The sequence below is a fragment of the Malurus melanocephalus genome, unplaced genomic scaffold (genome assembly GCF_030028575.1).
Source record: "Malurus melanocephalus ecotype Western Australia unplaced genomic scaffold, MMel_1.1 scaffold_369, whole genome shotgun sequence".
Lineage (NCBI taxonomy): Eukaryota > Metazoa > Chordata > Aves > Passeriformes > Maluridae > Malurus > Malurus melanocephalus.
The window spans coordinates 437,286-458,389 of record NW_026623601.1 but is presented as its reverse complement, the minus strand read 5'-3'; the positions used below and the strand labels follow the sequence as shown (position 1 = coordinate 458,389).

Sequence of the window (21,104 nt, the reverse complement as noted above, 5' to 3'; positions counted from 1 at the left end):
AGGGACACCTTCCACTGTCCCGGGCTGCTCCCAGCCCCAATGTCCAGCCTGGCCTTGGACACTGCCAGGGATCCAGGGGCAGCCACAGCTTCTCTGGGAATTCCATCCCAGCCCCTCCCCACCCTCCCAGGGAACAATTCCTTCCCAATATTCCATCCATCCCTGCCCTCTGGGCTTAACATGGATTAAAACCATTCCCCCTTTTCCCGTCCCTCCATCCCTTTTCCCAAATTCCTGTCCAGCTCTCCCGGAGCCCCTTTAGTCCCTGGAAATCTCCTCCGGGACACTTTCTCCAGGCTGGACACCCCAAACCCTCTCAGCCAGTACCAAAGCCTCACTCCCTGCACCAAACCCACCTTGCATTTCTGCTGAAGCCCCTGAGAGCAGCTCAGGTCCTTTCTCCAGCAGTGACCCCTCCTTGCTGCCCAGCCCCGTGTTGGGAAGGAGCCGCCTTTTCCCCGCGCTCCTGTTTTGGTCTCTGTCRGCTCTCAGGGCACTGGCACCGCTGCCCCCATTTCCCCCTGGCCCCGTGGAGCTCTGGGGTGGCTCCTGAGCCAGCCCCGCTCCCCCCAGCCCGGCCTGGCCGCAGCTGCGTGCCCACGTGCACGCCGTCCATCAAACCGCATCAAAGGGCGCTCCCCACRGCTCGCCCGCCTTCAAAAGGGCCGAGGCAAGGGCTGGATCAAACCAGCATTTCCTGCTTTCTGATGTGGGGCTCAGCCAGGGAACGTCTCCAACCTGCACAGCCCACCTAGGACAAGGCACAGCAGGGCTGTGTTTAAGGGTTCTAAAGTTCCTTGTGGCTGCAATTAAAATCATCCACATTTTTTACCTTGAAGGATCAGTATTCGCTCTGCTCAGTGAAAACACTTAGGCAGCTCAGAACATCCCAAGAATCCTGAGTGCTGAGATCTCCCCACAGCCTCACATTTCCAAACCCAAAGCCATCCCCAAACCCAAAGCCATTCCCAAACCCGTCCATGCTGTTGCAGTCTGCAATCTTAGGAGCGCGCTGAGCAGGAGGGATCCTAATAATGACATAATCCCAATAATGACATAATCCTAATAATGGCATCGTCCAGCTGGTATTCCCGCTGATTCCCTGTCAAAGTGAAACCAAAGGTGGATGCAGCCAGAGGAATTGTCTGTGGTCACAACTTTAAAAAGATGGGTGCTGCAATAAACACCTCACARAATCCCAGGATGRTTTGGGAACCTTAAAGCTCATCCCATTCCACCCCCKGCCATGTGTAGGGAYACCTTCCRCTATCCCASGCTGCTCCAAACCTCATCCAAASCCCACAAAGCCTGTAGGACTAGAGAGGGGAGCAAACAGAAGGGAGGGCTTGCACAACAAATCCAGAAATTAATGAAAAGAGTTGTTTTTTCCAAAGAGCACAAAGAGAATTGTTTGGAGAGAGAACGAACCCAAACAAATCATTCTTCGCCGTTTCCCTCRTGGCACAGACTGCAAAGCACAGGTGGCTTTTGAGCACAAAGCAAACCCTCTTTAAAACACCACGTGGCAGAAGGGCCCAGAGSCGAGGAGGAGGAGGAGGTTTTGGGGTGCCCGTACCTCGTTGCCCAGCAGGGCAGACACACAAGCCTCCGAGGCGTCGCAGATGGCCGTCAGGTCGTGGCCGCCTTCGAGGGCCAGCACGACGCGGCCCCCGGCCAGCCCCATCAGCTGCTTCGTCAGGTACCCGAAACCTGCAACGAGGGAACAGAGTAAACGCTGCACAGGGGCAAAGGTGGCGGCTGGAAGCGAGCTCCTGGCGGGGGATCAAAGCCTTAGGAGGGGAATTACATCACRTTAAAAACCCAGCGGGGATCAGAAAGGGATCGGCGCTAACGCGAGCCAGGCCGGGCTTTAACGCGCTCGCTTCCCTGGGAYGGAGCCACGTGTGCCCCATCCCATCTGAGAGCCCCCAGCACCCTTCCCCTGCTGCCCCCAGCACCCTGAGTCAACACAGAACATTCCCTTTGGAAGGAAAAGAGTGGATTTGGGTGCTTTGGGAGGTAACAGCACTGCCATCCTTCCCCTACTACCCCTCAGCACCCTGAGTTAAACAGAGAACATTCCCTATGGGAGGAAGGAAACACAGAATATTCCCTTTGGAAAGAAGGAAAGGAGTGGATTTTTGTGCTGCTTTGGGAGGACAGCACTGCCATGCTTCCCCTGCCACCCCCAGCACCCTGAGCTAACACACAATATTCCCTTTGGAAGGAGGGAAAGGATTTCCAAAGGATTTCCAAAGGTTTTTCTGCTGCTTTGGGAGGTGATAGCACTGCCATCCCTCAGCACCCTGAGTTAAACTCAAAACATTATCTTTGGAAGGAAGGAAGGAAACATAGAACATTTCCTTTGGAAGGAAGGAAACACAGAACATTCCCTTTGGAAGGTAAGGTAACACAGAACATTCCCTTTGGAAAGAAGGAAAGGAGTGGATTTTTGCGCTGCTTTGGGAGCGGCGGCTGGGTCAGAAGGAGGAAGGAGACTCAGCACAGCTCAGACCAGGAAAGCAGCGAATGGTTTGGGAATTTCAAACTCATCCCATTCCACCCCTTGCCAGGGGCAGGGACACCTTCAGCTATCCCAGAGATTCAGCTCTGACATCTCGTTGTCAGCAGACGGCTCTCCCCGTCCGCAATCCGCTATAAAAATTCCAGGGGCGCCAGCGCTTTGATCTGGTGACACGCAATACATTTCTGCGCCTTCAAACAAAACACAGCCCAGAGACTGAAAAAAATGCATCCTCAAAGCAGCTTCCCCCTTCTCTGGAAAAAAAAAATAGAAAAGGATTGTTTTTTTTTAATCCTTCAAAAACAAAGGAAAAGCTGGGGAATTTCTCCCTTCCAACCCCCTGTGTGCTGCTTTGGAGTTGGTAAATTAACAAATTAACAGGCGGAGGGAAAACTTCACTGCTGATCCCATAATGGGTTTGTGAGAGGAGCAGAGTGTGGCAAATTCAACCAGAAGGGAAACTGAACCTTCCCTTTCCAAAGTGGTTCTGGATGTCTCAAAGAACTCATCTCTTGTAAATCTATTCCACTTTATTCTCATATAAAGTTTATAGGCTCAGCTCCCTCGCGAGGGTTTAAAGTTCACTGTGGAGAACAACTTTCCTGGCTGGAAGAAACTCCTAAAAAATAATAATAAWACTCTTTTTGCAAGAAAAGCTGTCCTCTGGATGAATCCGAATGAAACAAGTGCCAGGTAAACTCCACATAACCTGGGGGGGATTTCAGAGCATCTTCCAAAAACATCCCAGACCCAAAGCAAAATGAGGTTTTTGTGGATCTCTACAATTAATTCAAAGGTGGAGAGCAAAAAAAAMATCAGCTCAAAATTTTAATATGGTATCCTGCAGAAAGAAATGGACTTTTAGTAGCAAGAGAGTGTTTACAGCTGGTATTGTCTTTTCCTGCAATTTTCTATTTTTTTATTCTATTAAAGCCAGCATAACTCTGTAATTCAGCAGAGATGTGACTACAAATAAATTACAGATTACATACTGAATATTCCAAAGTTGAAATATGCAATGCTTAAAAAAAGAAATAAATTAAGGCTTCAGCCAGGCCCAAATATGTACTATAAGAAGGTAAATACCATGAAATTTCAGAGAAAAAAGATGGAAGTTTTGTCTTTGACATGAAAGAYCCTAAATAGACCTTGAAATGTAAAATCTGGGAACACCGTCCTTGAATCCCAAGGACAAAGCCCCACTTACATTTTGCTGACAGGTTATATCCCCCAAGAGGCGTGGGGTGCCCTTCCACGGCGTCGAAACCTGACGACACCAGCACCACGTCCGGGGCGAACTCGTTGGCGATGGGCATGACCACTGTCCTGCAACACAAACATCCACAGAGCACCTTAGRGAGCTCTGAGCACGGGCAGAGGGGGCAGGATGGATCCCACTCTCCCTGGAACATGTGAGAGATGGAAAGACCCAGCAGGAGTTATCTTTGACAACCGAGAGCCTGTGACCAGGAATCAACATCTTGGTGTGGAGGGTGGTTATGGAGAGAGATGAAAGAAAATGATAACAGTGACCAAAGGTTCCATTTTTGCTACCAGGAATCAACATCTTGGTGTGGAGGGCAGTTATGGAGAGAGATACTTACTTTACTGCCACCATGGAGCGGGGACAGGCACTCACACACCCCCAAAAAAAAACCCAAAAAACCACCCACACTTCTCAGCTTTATTTTTTTTCCAGCTATTTGCCACAGCGGCCCCGGAGCCTGCTGCAATCTCCCCATGCAGACACAGAAACCTCTGCAAAGTAAAAAGGATATAATTTCCCCCTAATTCCACTCCAAATCCCAATGAGGAGTGGGAATTTTTTCCCTGAACAATGTGATTGCCCTCTCTGTTTTGTCCTTGGGGGTTGATTCCGTGAGGAGGACAGGAGAGCTCATTTCTGGGTGTTGACTTTAGAGTTGGGTGGARCTCCCAAAAGCTTCTCTTTCTGGGAGAAGCCACCTTGCCCACCTGAAGTTGCAATTCCAGAGCAAGTGCAGAGGCCCAGGGTTCATTCTTCCTGAGCTCTGGAGTTGTCTAACCCAAAGAAAGCTGCTCAAATAATCAGATTTATTTCTCCCCCCTGAGTTATGATGCTGTGGGAGCTGCTGGGATCTCGTGGAAGTGTGGGGTCACCAACCCTGCAGCCCCAAAGGGTGGGGATGGCCCCTCAGCCCCAAGTGATCATGGATCCATGGGACAGCTCTTGGAGCAGGGAATGGTTGGAAAAAACCTTCAAGAACATCTCATTCCAGCCCCTGGCATGGTGTCCAATGGTGCCAAGGATTGTTCCCCGAGGAACGGGGCAGGTGGGGACCCTCGGCTGGGGGTGCCTGCAGGTGACAGTGGCTTCAGGTGGCCTCCTCAACCCCAGGACCCCCAGGGCTTACCCTGCCCCCAGTCAGGGTGAGTTTTAGGAGAGGRAAAGCAGCAGCTGCTGCTCAGGGTGAATCCATGACTCTTTAACAGAAGTCAGGAGGAGCCGCTGTGAGAATGCCCAGAGTGCAGGACAGGGTGACCCCACAGCCACTGGTGACTCCAGCACCAAATTCCAACTGGGAGCAGGTTCCAGCAGTGCTGTGTGCWCACAGGACATGGCTGGGGGATCCCTCAGGGTTTTAAGGGATGTGTTCCAAGTCCCCTGGCTCCCCCTCCYACCCTATGGCCTGGAGCTTTTTGGGACTTTGACCATCCCACCGAAATCCCAACCCCAATCCCGCTCTCCAACCCTCTCCTTCTCCCCATGGCTCCCAGCCAACCTCTCAAGGGTTTCTGCCTCCCTCCCAACKCCAGTACAGCCCCAGCATCCCAAAGCTCCAGCCCCAGCTCTTTGATGCTCTCCATGGTAAAAACCTGATCTAGGACAGGCAAAATCAGCACTCCCTCAATTGTATAAAAAAAAAGAAAAAAATGCAGTGTTTTTCCAATATTCCATCTGTGGATGATGTTTTGGACACGTCTCATCCAGCTTTTCGCTTTTTGATTTTTCCTTGTGCACATAAAACCAGCCCCATCGCTCAGATCCATCCCATAAAGCCAAACCCTCCAGAGGAAACAAGGATTAAACTGCAAACAASCCCATGGCTTTGCCCTGCTGATGAGACTGTAAAAAAAGCCAGAAATTCCAATTATTATCCAGGAGATAAGCGGTTCTGCCTGGAACTGGGTTTTTTAAGGAAAGGCTGAGGCGGCTGTAAAGTTATTCACAGAGGAATGAATATTCCTAACACTGAATATTCATTCAATCCATGCAGGATTTCTTAAAAAACAAGGAAACTGAAATTTCTGAAATTTCAGAAGCTTGTTTTGCTTGCTTAAAAGAAATTAAATCCCTTTTATTTGCCTGGTTCCAGCTGAGCTGAACAGCTCCACACGAGAGCAAACTGCAAACAGCAAAACCTCCCCATTGTGCTCTGCACTCACTTGGGACAGAGAAAAACAAAACAAATGCAATTTTAGATCCGTTTTCCAGAAGGCTGAATGAACAATTTTTAGCCTGGCATTAGCCAGTTCCCCAATTAAATGGCTAATAAWTGACAGGCAGATGAAACAACCCTGCAGAGGATTATTTTGGGTTTAAATGCTCCACTGCAGTGAGTAAATTGGTGAAACTTAGAAGGCTGAGCACTTTTTTTAGAGTGTGCTTCCCACTCTTGGCCATATACACGTTTTATGCAAATATKTATGCATTTTATGCAAATATTCATGTATTTTATGCAAATATTAATATACGTTAAGTGTACATATTTATATCTATGCACATATTTATATAAATACTTATAAATTYATTTACCTATTTATATAAATATATATATTGATCTATTGATCTATTTATAGAAATATTTATATATTCATCTATTTATTTCTAGAAATATTTATATATCTATCTGTTTATCTATTTATATATTTATATTTGCATTTACATATGCAATGTAGATTTCTGTAAATGTTCTGCATACACAGATTTCTAAATTTTAGATATAAAAAATAAACACATAAAATAAAAAAGTTACCCACTGCTCCTCAGGTTAATCAGCTTCCTGAAAATTCCTGTCTTTGTTTCTCCTCGGTTATTTACTGTGCCAAAAGGGATTTGGAATTTGGGGATGAAATCGGCATGGGGAGAGCGTGAAATTGAAAATACGGCAGCAACCGTTGCAGGCAAAACATCGCCGTCCCTTCCTCCTTGATCCTGAAATTTTTTCCTGAAGGAAAAACCCAAATTCCCCCGAAATTGGTTCCTGAACTTTTTGAAAGTGGTGGGAGGAGGGAATTTCCAAGCACAGTCCTGACTTTTCCTTCAGGTTTCGGTGTTTTCAATAAAAACGAGCGTGGAATCGAGCTGAACGTGGAATTACAACTGCGGAGGAGACCTCAGGACAGGGGAAAACATTCTCAGATACAACACAACTGCTGGAACCATCAGGAAAACTTCCCTGCAGTAAATTCAGAGAGAAAGTCCTGTGGATAAAACATTTTAATTTCACTAATTGCTGTTCCTGGGTAATAAAGAACCCGCCGCAGCTTTCCCRTTTTCCCTGCAGGTCTCTTAGCTGGGTTTGCACAGGGATCAGGAGGGCTGGGAGAAGCAAATGGGATTTCTGCTCGTGTAAAACATCAGGGAACGACACATCCTGGCCCAAAAAACCCCACTGAATTTTACAACYGTTTGTTTCTATAACTACAGAACAACAGCAGAGACACTGGGAACGCTCTGATGAGTTTGGGACTTTGGGAGTGACATGCCCTGCATTTTCCCCGTTAAAGCTGAACACATTTCTGCCTGATCTGTGAAATCTGGGATTGCCCACACGCTTGGRGGTGAGTTCAGGGTTGCTGGGCTGCAAGACTGGGGAGAAAATACCTGGAGACAGGGTGAAAATCACTGATGTGTGCTTGTGTCCTTTTTTTGGACGGAGAAAACCCACACTGAAATAGGTTTTCAGCGTGGGGATGAGGGGTTTCACTGGGATTTATTTATCCCCTCATTTCTCTCATTTAGAAGGACAATTATCTCAGTTATTTTCATTTCTCAAATCCACACACTGGCTGGCCCTGAAATACAGCAACACAAAACGAGGAGCACATTGCTTATTTAAATCTGCACGTTTCATGCAGAAAAAAGGACTTTTACCGCTAAAACCAGGCAGGCACCTGAAGAGTTAAAGCCCAAAAAAAAAGAGAAAAAGTCTATCAGTATCTTTGCCTAGCTCAAAGGATTTCCACTGATTCCTCTCCAGACTTCAAAGCCTCACAGTTTGGCATTGGGACTGGTTTGAATTAAAGCTCAGCTCTCTGCTGCGAGTTTCCAAGTTCATGGTGAAAATGCCTCCTGCTTCTGGAGTTCATTAGGGCCAATTTTCTTATCTTTTCTTCATCTTCGGTTTGATCCCCAGCAAATGCAACGTGGCATTCGATGGGCTGGAATAACAAGGTGCTGCCTTGAAGGCATGCATTGTCTCAAGGGGCTAAAGCAAGAGAAGAAAGGGGGAAAAAATAGGATATATGACCCATTCCCTTCACTTTCGAACTCTTGGGGGACCATAAATTGCGAACTTCAAAGCGTTATTTTACATGAAAATCAATAGAAAGATTCGGGGCCGGGGTGGGGGGAAAAAATGTTGTTCAAAGAAGCTGGTTAAGATTTTCAAAAGGTCACTTGATAATGTATTGTCATGGCCAAACTTGGCACGGGATGAGAAAAAAGCTTCTCCTTTAACTTGTGGTTGAACTGAAGGTGTGCAYGTGGGGCAGGCTCCGGGAGAGCATCCCTCAGCTTCCCAAAAACTCACCAAAATAAGGGTTTTTCCCTCCAAAGCCTGTTCCTCAGGCAAACAGACCCCGGGAATGGCTGGCAAAGGTCTTCCCTCCCCAAAACCTGGAAACTCCATGAATATTTAATGTCCCTGCATCCCCAGGCTGTGTGTCTAATGAGGAGATCCATCTTGGTGACTGCTGGRATAGCCAGAGCTCCACTCTGGAGCCGAGTGCTGCCTTCCTGGGCCAGGAGTGAGACAAATGGCAGGAATCTGATGGGCTTTTAAATTGCTGGTGTTCTCTGAAGGCTTTTTAATGGAAAAATGAAGAGGGGGAAAGGCTCTTTTTGCTCAGTGTAACAGCATATAACAGGGAGGAAGAGCAGAAAATAACACTCTTGGATTTAATGCCATTCCACAAAAGCGATATCACAGAATTTCCATGTTCTGGCAAGCRTGTCTGCCTGGATTTAAGCCACCAGAGGTGAAAAATGCATTTGTGAGAGGGGAAACTCAGCAGTACCTGAAAGCAGTTAAATATTCCGTGTCTCCCATGGGCGGATCCAGGCCCCCGGTAAATGCCATGTTCACGTTGAACCCAACTCCTGCCCCTGTGCCRACCTGGAAAAGGGAAAGGGGACTTGAAATCAGAAAATTCTGGCAACACATCCTCGCTGTCCCCCTGTTCTCCCAGCTCAATATGGATTTGGATTCAATAATGAGGTTGATTTTCCTCTGGTCCCCCAAACAAGAGGGAAAATACAGCTCCTCATTTATGGGATGAGTGGTGTTTGGCTGCTGCTCATCCCAAAAACCCCATCATCAACTGGATCCTCTTCATTTTTTTGCAGCAGAGTGTGCTACACATAATACCTTTCCCTAATTCATTTTCAGCTTGATTCAGAAGCATGTTTTATATTTCATCACAGTTGCAGCTGGGGGAAGAAAGCATATTTTAATCAGAGTGAGCTCCCCCTCTGCTGGGGAAAAATAGGATTCACAGAGAAGGAATTTTGGCTGCTCGAGGGACACGTGGGTGGGAGATGAAAATACATCCCTCTCCTTGCCTGTGCTGCAGATGTCCCCATCTGCCCTGCCTGCAACTACCTGAGACAGGGGAAACTGAAAAATAAACCTGATGTTTCCAGCTTTTTTTTTTTTTTTGCCAAGAAGGTCTTTGCATATGAAAAGAAGGATTAAAAAGTGAAAATGAACACATTACACAATGCACAGCTGGATAAAACTGCGTGGCTTTTGTTGCACATTACTTCTCGTACTGGTGCAAATATTTTTGGTAGAAAAACACAGGGGTGGGTGTTCATCRATCCACGGTGGGTTATTGATTTTTTTAATCATTGTTGGCTTAAATTTCTTTTGCATGCTTGGTTTTATTTGGTCTAAACTGACACATCTGAATGGACTCTTTTTGTCAACCAGATTAGTAAAAAGCAGGAATTAGGCCTGACACAAAGGGCTGTTCACTAAAACAGGGTGATGGAGSAGCACTACATCACATTTAAGTTTCTTTAGAGGTAGAAATGGAATCAGAAAATGCAAAATTAACAGTTAGGAACTGCTGGAGTTTTCAGATATCACCTGGAGTGCCTCAAAGCCAAGTATTCTATAAAATTTCCCTTTGCTAAATCACTCTGAGGGACCGTATTTCCTGCCAGCCTGGAGGGAAAGGAAGGATCCAGAGCTCAGGGAGAGAGGCCCCCAGCTCTGCTGGCCCAGCCCTCCAGCTGCAGGCTCCAGGAGACCACAGGGAAAGGAGGATTTGGTCCAGCAGTGCCAGCCACCRCTCCTCTGATCTCACAGTTTGGGTGGGGAGAGATGCCTGGGCAGGGCCAGGGGAACGGGAGGTGGGGAAGGGAGGGTGGAGAAGGGGAGATGGAGAAGGGAAGATGGAGGGGGGAGATGGAGAGGGGTGATGGAGAAAAGGAGGTGGAGAAGGGGAGGTGAAAAGGGGAGATGGAGAGGGGAGATGGAGAAAAGGAGGTGGAGAGGGAGAGGTGGAGGAGGATCAGAAGAGGAGATGGAGAAGGGAGATAGAGAAGGGAGGTGGAGAAGGGGAGGCGGAGAAAAGGAGATGGAGAAAAGGAGGTGAAGGGGAGATGGAGAAAAGGAGGTGGAGAAGGGGAGATGGAGAAAAGGAGGTGGAGAAGGGGAGGTGGAGAAAAGGAGGTGGAGAAGGGGAGATGGAGAAGGGGAGATGGAGAAAAGGAGGTGGAGAAGGGGAGATGGAGAAGGGGAGATGGAGAAAAGGAGGTGGAGAAGGGGAGGTGGAGGAGGATCAGAAGAGGAGATGGAGAAGGAGAGGTGGAATGGCTCCATGGCCATGCCAGGAAAGCTGAGCACAGACACTGCGGCCATGGACAATCTGTTCCTTCAGCCTCCACRAAACAACTTGTGCCGAGGAAGGGGAAATGCTGAGCACACACGAGAGCTGGGACAGCTGGCAGAGGCCTCCTCTGGAACAGGTTGTCCCTGTTAATTGCAGTGACTCATTTGCTGCTCATTAGCCAAGCGCACTGCTCGGAGCCCAGGGTTTGGATGGGAACGCTCAAACCCTGCTGCTGTGTCCCCAAAGAGCACTGAGGAGGTGACAGGAGCTCTCTCTCAGAGAGAATCCCAGGATTTTGGGAGCTCCCCTGCCCCATYAGGTGCTCACCTCATCCGGAGCRCCRCTGCCTGGGAAGAAGTTCCCRTCRTCGTAGCGGTGWAGGGAGATGTAAAGAACATTGGGGTCGTTGTAGAAGGCTTGCTGAGTACCATTGCCGTGGTGGACATCCTGCAGGGACAGGGATGGCGGCAGGGAGCTTAATCCTCAGGAAAAGCACGGATTAAAGGCAGCAGTTTGGGATTTGGAAGGGTTTCCCTTGCTGCTGGGCTTTGTTCCCTGCACTGGATGAAGCAGTTTATGGGGAATGACAAGGAGCTGCCTTGCACATCTGGGCTCAGGTTCTGCTCTGTGTTTATAAACACAATCCCAAATGTCTGTCAAACTGGGACAGGACTATTTCACCTGTATGGAGAGAACTGGAATCACACCAGCCTTGGGGGATGGAGATACCGGGGTGTTTGCTGCCCCAAATCTGCATCTTTAGTCAGCCTGTGGGGTGGGCACTGATACAAACAAAGCTCTGTTGGACTCAGGTCACAACTCAACCCATGAGAGATCCCCCACTGAGTTACAGGGTGGTGCAGTTCAGGTCAAAACCTTCAGGAAAAGAGCAACTCAACCCCAGCACTGTTAGCAGTAACTGTTTGCAGTTACTCATCCTCAGGACTGTGTTCTGGGCTTGTTTTACAAAGCAGCTCTTATTAACTGCAATTTTATTCGAGAAYTGTGGATTCCTTAGGAACTTTTTCTTTGAGTAAAACACTTATTCACTTAAAACCCCAAATTTTGGCTTGCAGACCACAGGCAAGAAGTTTTTCACTGACTTGCAGAGTTTGCCCTCGCAAGAGGAAACCCACCCAGAACAATTTCCTGCTCTCCCAAGGGGATACAAGGGATGTTCACTCACCCAGTCCACGATGAGGATTTTGCTGACGTTGAGCCTTTGCTGGAGCAGCTTGGCTGCGATTGCCACKGAGTTAAAATAGCAGAAACCCCTGGAGAGGGGAGACAAGAGGAGAAGAGAGGTGTTAATCAGATTTCCATAGTCCCAGAGCCTCCATCAGCTGGCTGGAACACAGGGTAAGGAATTCCTCCTGCTATCCCTCTTCCTTCCTCCCTGAAAACGTGGAATCATCGGTTTGGGTGGGAAAGGGACCTTAAAAGCTCTTGTTCCAACCCCCTACCATGGGCAGGGACACCTTCCACTAGATCCACTTCCCACTGGAAGTGCTGAATTCCACTGGGAATTGTAAATTGTAGGGGAAATTGTAGGCTGGGAAATTGTAGGGGAAACAGGGAATGTCCCAAACCTGCCCAAAGCCACTGCAAGGAGAGGCTGCAAGGCTGATTTCTGCTGGAAAACACCCCCTGAAAGCACTGAGCAGGATCACACCCCAATCCACAGAATCTGGGGGGCTTTAAATACATCTCATCCTGCAATAAACAGAAATTCTGCACTGATAGCCTAAAGGAATTCCTTGGGAATRTCCAGCTGTGGGTCCCCCATCAAAGGAGCACTGGACAAAGGCAATGAGCCCCATACTCACATGGGAACACCCCCTGAAAGCACAAAGCAGGATCACACCCCAATCCACAGAATCTGGSGAGATGTGAATACATCTCATCCTGCAATAAACTGTGATAACCTAACAGAATTCCTTGGGAATGTCCAGCTGATGGAGCTTTGGATGAAGGCAGTGAGCCCCATACTCACATGGGCGTGCTCTCCTCGGCGTGGTGACCCGGGGGCCGCACAACAGCAAATCCGTTCTGCATCCAAAAAACAAGGAAAGGAAAAAGTCAGAGGGACAGAMAGATGGACACAGAGCAGGCAGGCAGAAACCTTAATCCTGCTTGGTGTTTCCTCACAAGGTCAGAACGGTGGATGACGCTTTTTGGAGTGTGGGAAGYCCAGGCTGTGCCCTGAGCAGAGCCCTGAGGGTGATCTCATACCAACCTTGAGCTCTCCCGTGGCCACTTTGAACACCAGCTCGATGACACAGCCCACGGCCAGGCGGGCGGCGCCGGACGAGTGCACCTCGTTCCAGATGGTGTCACTGTCCACCTGGGGGGACACGGGAACTGTGTTAGGAGAGCCAGGAACCCAGAGACCCCTGCTCCATAAAGACATTGCTCACACCAAGGGACAGGACAAGGGGAATGGATTAAACTGGAAGGGACGGGGTTTGTTTTGGATATTGGGAAGGAAATGTGCCTGGGAGGGTGGGGAGGCCCTGGCACAAAGCTGTGGCTGCCCCTGGATCCCTGGCAGTGTCCAAGGCCAGGCTGGACAGGGCTTGGAGCAACCTGGGATAGTGGAAGKTGTCCCTGCCCATGGCAGGGGGTAGAGTAAGATATCCTTAAGATATCATTAAGATATCCTTAAGTTCCTTCTCAACCCAAACCATCCCATGACTCTACRACTCTGTGACTGTGGAATCAGTATTTCTCTTTAATTACTGCAGGAAACAGATCCCAGATGAAATAAAAAGGTTTGTGAAATAATTCAGCAATTCTTTGAAATAAAAAAACCATCCACAATGAAGAAGGATGCTGAGTGATGGGCATTTCAAAGGTCACRTCACTGGATGAACGGGATGTTCCTCCAGGGAATGATCACCGGCTGTTTTTCATGTTACCCTGCCTTGAGAGTGTTCAGGGAAACAAAGACAAGAGGGAGAGATGGAGTAAAAGGAATTATTTGCTGTGTGCGGCTCCCTGAGCTGTGAGCAGACACGGGGGCCCCACAGAGCACTGATCCAGGATGAAGCCATGTTGGAAACKATTCCAGTCCATGATCACCAATGGTTTCTGGGAGCACCCACCCCGAGGATGCTCTGGAAGCCTCAGCAAACCAAGCAAGAGCTTGGAGAACTCCAAAAAGGCATCTCTGTGCCTCTGGGGAATGCCACTGCATGGTGGGAAAGCCCCACAGGGACAATCTGTGGCCCCAGGGCTCACATGGAGCCCTCTGAGCAGGGGCAGAAGCACCAGRAGGGCAAGACAGGGACATGATTTGTGCAGGGAGAAATGGGGGAGTGCTTAGGGAAAGAAGGATTCCCCTCAGGATTCAGGAGCCAATTCCAAGCAGTCTGATCCCAGTGAAGAAGCTGCTGGGTGAGCCYCCAGAGAGGGCTCTTTGAGGGCTGTGCACAGGGAATTCAGCTCCTGGGATCTGCTGCTGCCCAACCTGGAACTTGGTACGATGAGGRGATGCAGGAGAAGGAGGTCAATGGCTTGATCCAGACTCTGTTCAGCAAGGGATGTCCAAATCCCAACGAGTTTTTCCTCCCTTATCATRAAAAATGATGATTTCTTTGCAATGACTTCCTTCCTTGAACAAAAACTCGAGGCTTTTATTGATATCCACAATGAGGCTCCTACTCACRTTGTAAATTCCTCCTACTTACACTGTAAATTCCTCCTCCTCACTCTGTAAATTTTTCCTCCTCACTCTATGAACTCTCCTATCCCCTGATGTGCAGCTATCTCAGAATAAAATTAACATCTTACAAAAGATTTCCATTCTTCTCTGATATTCTTTCACTGAAAAACTCCACAGGTAAGAAATGAAACACCAGGGCAGGTAAGGACAGGTCRTACCAAAGCTCCAGACCCTGCCAARTGAAGGAATTCTGCTCTTCCCTCACAGATGAAGACACCCYGCTGTGCCTCCTCCTGCTCTCAATTAAACAATCCTCACTTTTCAWTCCTCTGACTCGTTAATTAACTTCTCCTCATTGCCATTCCAGGGAGTCCTTTCYGTGCTCTCTGCTTTGCAAGGACTTATTGATTTAAAACTGTTATAACTTTCTAATCAAAGCCCTCACACCTAAAAATAGAATCACCTGCTCTGGAGAAGATCAGCACCACAAACACCTCTTAAAGGTTATTTAGATTTTTAGTTATTTTTAGTTATTTTTAGAACATGTGCAGAAAATGCTTCAGATCCTCAGGTATTTTTAAAGGATTTTAGAATGCAGTTTTTAGTGCAGCAAGGTACTACACAAGGAAGAAAACAAATTGATCAGCCATCCTAAAACCGAGGGTGCTTTGAAGGATTGGGATGTAAGGGTGCTGGGATGTCCTGCATGAGAGGAACCCAATTTCAAAGCTTTCCAGCCCATAATTTCACACAGCACCACCCTTGGCTCCTGAATTCCAACCATCAGCCATCATTCAGCTCAATCCTGCTTTGGTATAAACCCAAAAGAGGACCTGTCCAATGTTATTCTAGTGATCTTTTTTTAAATTAGGGTTGCTTTTTTTTTCTTTCCTTTTGATGTTACAGTATCATGTGTGCCCCCTGAAAAATACCTGGCAAAGAAAAGAGGGGAATGGTTTCCCACTGAGACATTGGATRGGATATTGGGGAGGAATTGTTCCCTGGAGGATGAGGAAGCCCTGGCACAGGTTTTGCTGATGGGATTGCTAAAATCCCGCACCCAAGTCAGTGAATTTTCAATATTAAAGGTCTGTGGGGACAACCAGCAGCAAATTCTGTATTTCCTGGGAGTGTATCAGTAATAACAGCAGCGAGGCGTTTCCTGCCCTGCTTTGGGATTTAATGCAAGACTCCTGTGCCCGTGCTGGGCTCAGGCGCTGTCTCTGCTTGTTACCATTCAGTCTTCATTTGCAAATGATAATTTTTTTTTTTTTTCTTCCAATGGCATGCCTGACTGCAGGGCAGAGTAAATCCAAACCTTTTAAGCTCCAGCCAAAAATTTGCCATGAATTAGGCGACTGCAGCATATTTACAATACAAAATAAAATATCTCCACGAGCGGCGGTACGAATAAACGACGATTATTCTCCTTTTTTTTTTCTTTTTTTTTTTTTTTTTCTTTCTGACGGGATAATTTTCAAAGCGGCGATTTTGCAAAGGCTCAGGAAGAAAACAATTTTGTTTCATTTCCATAACAGAATCCAGACCTTGAAAATTCAACCTCACGAGCTACAATTATGCAGCAGAACTACCACTGTGAATTTTCAAACACAATGCCTTTTATTGTCTCTTCTCATTCTTTTCCCCTTCCTGTTCTCCACGATTTTCTGTCCTGTCACCCTCCACAGAAACTCTGCAGCAGAAAGCCTGACTTGAAAGGGAAACTTTGAAGCTTTCAGGCTTCAAAGGAAAACAAGAAAACCTTCAAAACAAGGTATTTGSGGTTGGGGGTGTTTTTTGGCTTTATGGGAACAAACAACAACAAAAAGTTGGATTATATGGAAATTTGACAGCTAGAAAGTAATGTTCATTTTTTCCATGAGGGATGGAGGAAAGATGTGGTCACCTCCTTAAGAATCTACGTGGATTTTCTTGGAGCTGGAGAATAAAAAATGCAAAACCCCAAAGACAAAAACTGTTTCATTCCAGTGATGCAGCAAACTTTCTCTTTACAGGAAATATGTGTATTCCCAAATATTGTCCTTTAATTTGTCCATTCAAATATTGTCCTCCACTATTCCATGAGCCTATTTCCACCTGCAGCTCTGCAGTCTCGAGGCTCAGGGGGTCAAACACCTCCAGAGTATGAGGGAGGGAATATTTCTGCATGGGAAATGAGGTTTCCCCTGMCTGGGAAATGAGGTTTTTCCTCCCCAAAACCAGACCCCAAAGGTGCCTCTGGATGCCACACATGAAATAACCCCAAAATCTTCSCAAAGGCACGTGAGGCCGAGCTCCTGCTGTGCCCACGGGCAGCATCTGGTGGCAATTACCCCCTGGATGGAATGTGAAGCAGAAATCCCCAAAAGGATTTTTTTTTGGGGACCCAAAAGGAGAACAGACAGGGCATTATTTACACATCAAAGGCAGTTACTCACCCCAACACCACCGCAAGGCAGCCTGACGAACATCGACGTGAGGGAACCTGCGGGGGGACAAAGAACGTCAAAAAGTCAAAGGGCACCAGATTTTGGGGTGAGTTTTGGGGTGGATTCTGGGGTTGATTTTGGGGTGGTGCCACAATCTTTCCGAGCACAGAAACAGGGACTGGGGTTTCCTTCCCCTTTTCATGCAGCCAACTCCATCACAAAACACACACCATGGTAAATTGTTCATTTTTATGCAAGGTTTGGGTGCTGGCTGATGCTTCAAGGCTGTAAATGATGAAGATGCCACCAAGAGTCTTCTCAAATGAACACTTTTAACCCCTCCCCACTAAAAGAGGACAGGAAAACATAAAAACACCCCAATTGTCACTTGTCTGCGGTTATTGGACTACCTCAGAGAGCATGGGCTTCATAGAAGAACAAGACAGAAAAATAAACCAGTGGCAATCAAAGAAAAAAACATGTGTTTTGACTGAAATAGCAAAACCAACGAGGACAATTGGAGAAAAACAGAGAAAACCATCTGCAGGGCTAATTTTGGATCCGTAGGAAATGTAACATCGGTTTCTGGGCTTGGCTGTGAGCAAATCATCCTCCATTCAGAATTGTGTGAGCACYCTGGKCYGGTGGGAGGGGTCCCTGMCATGGCAGGGGGTGGCACTGGATGGGATTTAAGGTTCCCTCCACCCCAAACCATCCTGGGATTCTGTGATACCATTCCATTTCGTGATCCCCCTCATCACTTGCAGAAGCCTAACAAGGATCATCCTGTGTCCTGGAAAGCCTCACAAGCTTTTCCCTTCCAGGCTGAGATTTCCCAGCCTTTTTTCTTCCCCACATACACATCAAAGGTGAAGAATTCACACGGAGCCATCAGACACCTGCCAAGAGCCCAGACCCAAAAACCTGCCCTTTGCATCCCTAAACATCCCACAGAGCTGTGCCCTCAGCCTCCAAACCTGCCCTAAATCCACCCTCTGACCTGTTTAAAAGGACCCTATGTAAATTTAAAAGCCTTTTAAACTGCCAGCAGSGAGAGGATGGCTAAAGAAGAATTTTTTCAGGTGTGTTCCCCTCTCCACTGGAGTTTTTTCCTGGATATCCCCGCTCAGGTGCCCTGTGGAAGCCAGCAGGAGAGAAGGGTTCATGTGAGTGCCATTTTGGGGATTTTGAGGCTGAAATGGAGCCARGTGGGCTCAGGAAAGTAGGTCTAAGCTCAGGTAAGGGCGTAGGACATCCCCTTCCACCCGAAATCCTTGGGGACCTGACCCACCCCAAAGCTCCGGGATTTTTCTGCAAGTTACATCCCAACAGGGAATGTTTTTTGCTGGAAAGCCCTCAGGTGTTGGGATTTCTCTTCTCTACAGGACTGAATCTCTACAGACCCTTTAAAACGAGTGATTAAAGAGCAACAAGAGCAGAGGCACAGCAGGAGCTGCTTCCCCCAGAGGTTCTCCACAGGAACTGTTAGGAATCACTCAGCAATTCGGGTATTCCCAAAGAAATGCTCTCCAAATAATGGGTAATAATAATAATAATAATAATAATAATAATAATAATAATAATGCTATCAAATAAACTGCAGCTCTGTGCAACTATGGAGACAGATGGTGCCAAGAGCCAAGGAAGGAGTGGAGAAGCATCCCAAGGGAATCTCCTCACATCTCCCAGGGAAGATTTGCCGGGTTTTCCACTCCCAAGCTCATGACATAATAAATTCCTGGAAGTTTCCATCCTAATGGAGCTCTCCTTCAGCTGGAGGTGTCTCCTTTGGGGTTCTTGGCTTTAAAGAGGTGCAAGTGAGCCACAAATCCAGCGTTAATTGCACCTTGAACTCCCAGCTAATGGTTTCCCTCTCCGGGAGCTCCTGACACGCTGAGCAAATTTTTCCACCTTCTCTGCTGTGGCCACTACATCACACAGGCCACGGAGTTAATCCTCTTTTTATATCACCCAAAGTCAGCCTAATCCCAAAATAAACTTTCTCAACGTGTAGGATCCAGAACTGTCTTTTTCTCTCTTTTTTTTTTCTTTCTTTTTTTTTTCTTCTTTATTTTTTTTCCCCCTGATCGCTACGTGAGAATTTCCCAAACTGCCCCTCCTGCTGCAAAAACAAAGGAAGTAAAGGGAGGCTATGATGACTCCACGGAGGTGCTAAATATCCATGTGGTTTGGTTATCTCAAAACCCATCCTTTAGGAAATTTGCTAATAAAATTATTAGGAAATAAAATAATTATTATGGATATATATATAATATATATAATGTATGTCATTACTATATATTATATTTCATTATATATATTATTATATCATTACTAGATATGATATTTCATTATATATATTACTATATATATTCATTATATAGTATATATATAATACATTACATACCATTTAATATATCATAAATATATTTTCATACAAATATATGAAAATATATACACATATTTTATCATATAATTGTATATAAAAATATATTACATAGAATGCATAAAACAATAAATATGACATATAAAAATATATAAATATAAAATATATAAGATTAATTTTCAGTATGTGCTATATAATATATGAATATATAGAAATATTATATAAATAGATAAATATAATAATTATAGAAAGATAATATAAATATATAATAGAATATAAATATATACATTTTTTATATAATATAAGTATATTATATATATAYAAATAGAATTTATTTTCYATTTATAGAAGGGCAGGGGAATAAGGGGTCAGGAAGGGAAATCAGGGTCGGGAAGGGCAATCAGGGGGTCAGGAAGGGCAATTTCCCCCCAGGGACAATACCTAGAAGTTTCTTGCTGTCCAGTTTCTGCCTGTTCAGGGGGTTGGTGCCATAGAGCAGCGTGTGGGCTTCCGAGTGAACCGTCTGCAGCTCCTCCAGAGTCGCTTTCCTGCCGCGGATGCACTGGAAAGGGACAGGAAAAGGAGGATGAAATCAATCACTGATGAACTGCCTGGCTCTCATCTCATCCAGGAGCTTTGCTGTTTCCTTAGCAAACAATCAAGAGCAAAATACTGAAATATATCATTTATAATGCTAATAAAACTATTATTATTAGGGAAAATATCTACATTTTACAGCTGACATGTCCCTGTTTCRGGCAGATTCAGTCTCCAGCAAAAGGGATAAACAATCCTACCCCAAATGAAACAAATGTAGGGGGAAGGGAAATCGGGGTCAGCAAGGGAAATCAGGGGGTCAGGAAAGGGAATTGGGGTCAGGAAGGGGAATTGGGGTCAGGAAAGAGAATGAGGGGTCCTGACGTGGAAAAAGGCAGGTTTTGGAGTAATCCCTTACAACCTTTATTTGCTTGACACAGAAAATCACCTCTGGATTTGCTCAGGATAAAGGTGGGAACTTGGGGAGGAGGTGGTGGGGATGAAGGAAAGGTGAGCAGAGASACAAKGGASTGYATCCYGWAATGGCAGAGCTTGAAGAAAGCCAKCAGGGAACAAAGGCAGAAACCTCACGATCCCRTATTTAGCATTTTTGGGGAAAAAAGAAGAGTCTGGTGATGCTGAGATCAGGAGGGAAGCCCAGCTGGAGAGCAGGTGAAGCTCAGCAGCAGTTCCCATCAGCAGAGCAGCMAAAAGCACCAAGTTAAGCACGGAAATTAAAGAAAATAACTTTTCCTTAAGGAAATTAAGAGGAAATTAGGGCCAGTAATACCTGCCTGGGATGGCACAGTGAGGAACTTACACATCAGAGATCATCTGTAACAGCCACTGAGRAGGCCAGGCAATTAGCAATGGGGTTTTTGGGTCCCAAATTATCCCAAAATTGGAYTCAAGGGGTACCCAGAGACAGAAGCAGGTTTGAAAGGGATAAACCAGGGCAGGGCAGGGAAATGCAGGCAATGGCAATGCTGCCACCACGTGGATGTCTCATCTGATGGCCCGCAAATATTCCCAGATCTGACACTGCTGAGGGATTCAGCCCCCTCACATGCTCCAAGAACTGATGAAAACAAAGTTTTACCCCCATTTATCACCACTGCTGTTAGTTAGAACTAATAACTACCAGTAACTTCTTATTATTAATCTTCATTCTTTCTAATTAACAGCTAAACTCTACTTTTCGTTTGCTTGCTCTTAAAATACATCAAATCAATCAAATCAAATACATCAAATATATCAAAAACATCAAACCCCACCCTCCCTCCTTTTCCAGCATTGACCATTGCTTATTGAAGAGCATTRAAAATGTAATTAAATCACAGAAAAGCTGTCACTCCACGGCTTTTGCTGTAATTATTGGAGGGATAACAAGTGAGAGGGTTACAGCATGTCTTGCTCTTTTCTTTGTAATAATAATAATAATAACAATAACGATAATAATAA

The 21,104-nt window shown here is 46.3% G+C and overlaps 1 protein-coding gene across 1 annotated transcript in view; it reads right to left on the bottom strand.

The window, feature by feature from the left end:
- Positions 1 to 21,104, bottom strand: part of HDAC4 (histone deacetylase 4) — a 136,972-nt gene that overhangs the window by 3,369 nt on the left and 112,499 nt on the right. The window contains exons 14-22 of the mRNA XM_057378633.1: positions 19,548 to 19,668; positions 16,730 to 16,776; positions 12,864 to 12,971; positions 12,621 to 12,676; positions 11,814 to 11,901; positions 10,955 to 11,074; positions 8,807 to 8,904; positions 3,732 to 3,850; positions 1,577 to 1,710 (exon numbers count right to left, since the gene is read on the bottom strand). Of these exons, the coding sequence (XP_057234616.1) occupies positions 1,577 to 1,710; positions 3,732 to 3,850; positions 8,807 to 8,904; positions 10,955 to 11,074; positions 11,814 to 11,901; positions 12,621 to 12,676; positions 12,864 to 12,971; positions 16,730 to 16,776; positions 19,548 to 19,668 (891 nt within the window). The remainder of the gene's footprint in view (positions 1 to 1,576; positions 1,711 to 3,731; positions 3,851 to 8,806; positions 8,905 to 10,954; positions 11,075 to 11,813; positions 11,902 to 12,620; positions 12,677 to 12,863; positions 12,972 to 16,729; positions 16,777 to 19,547; positions 19,669 to 21,104) is intronic.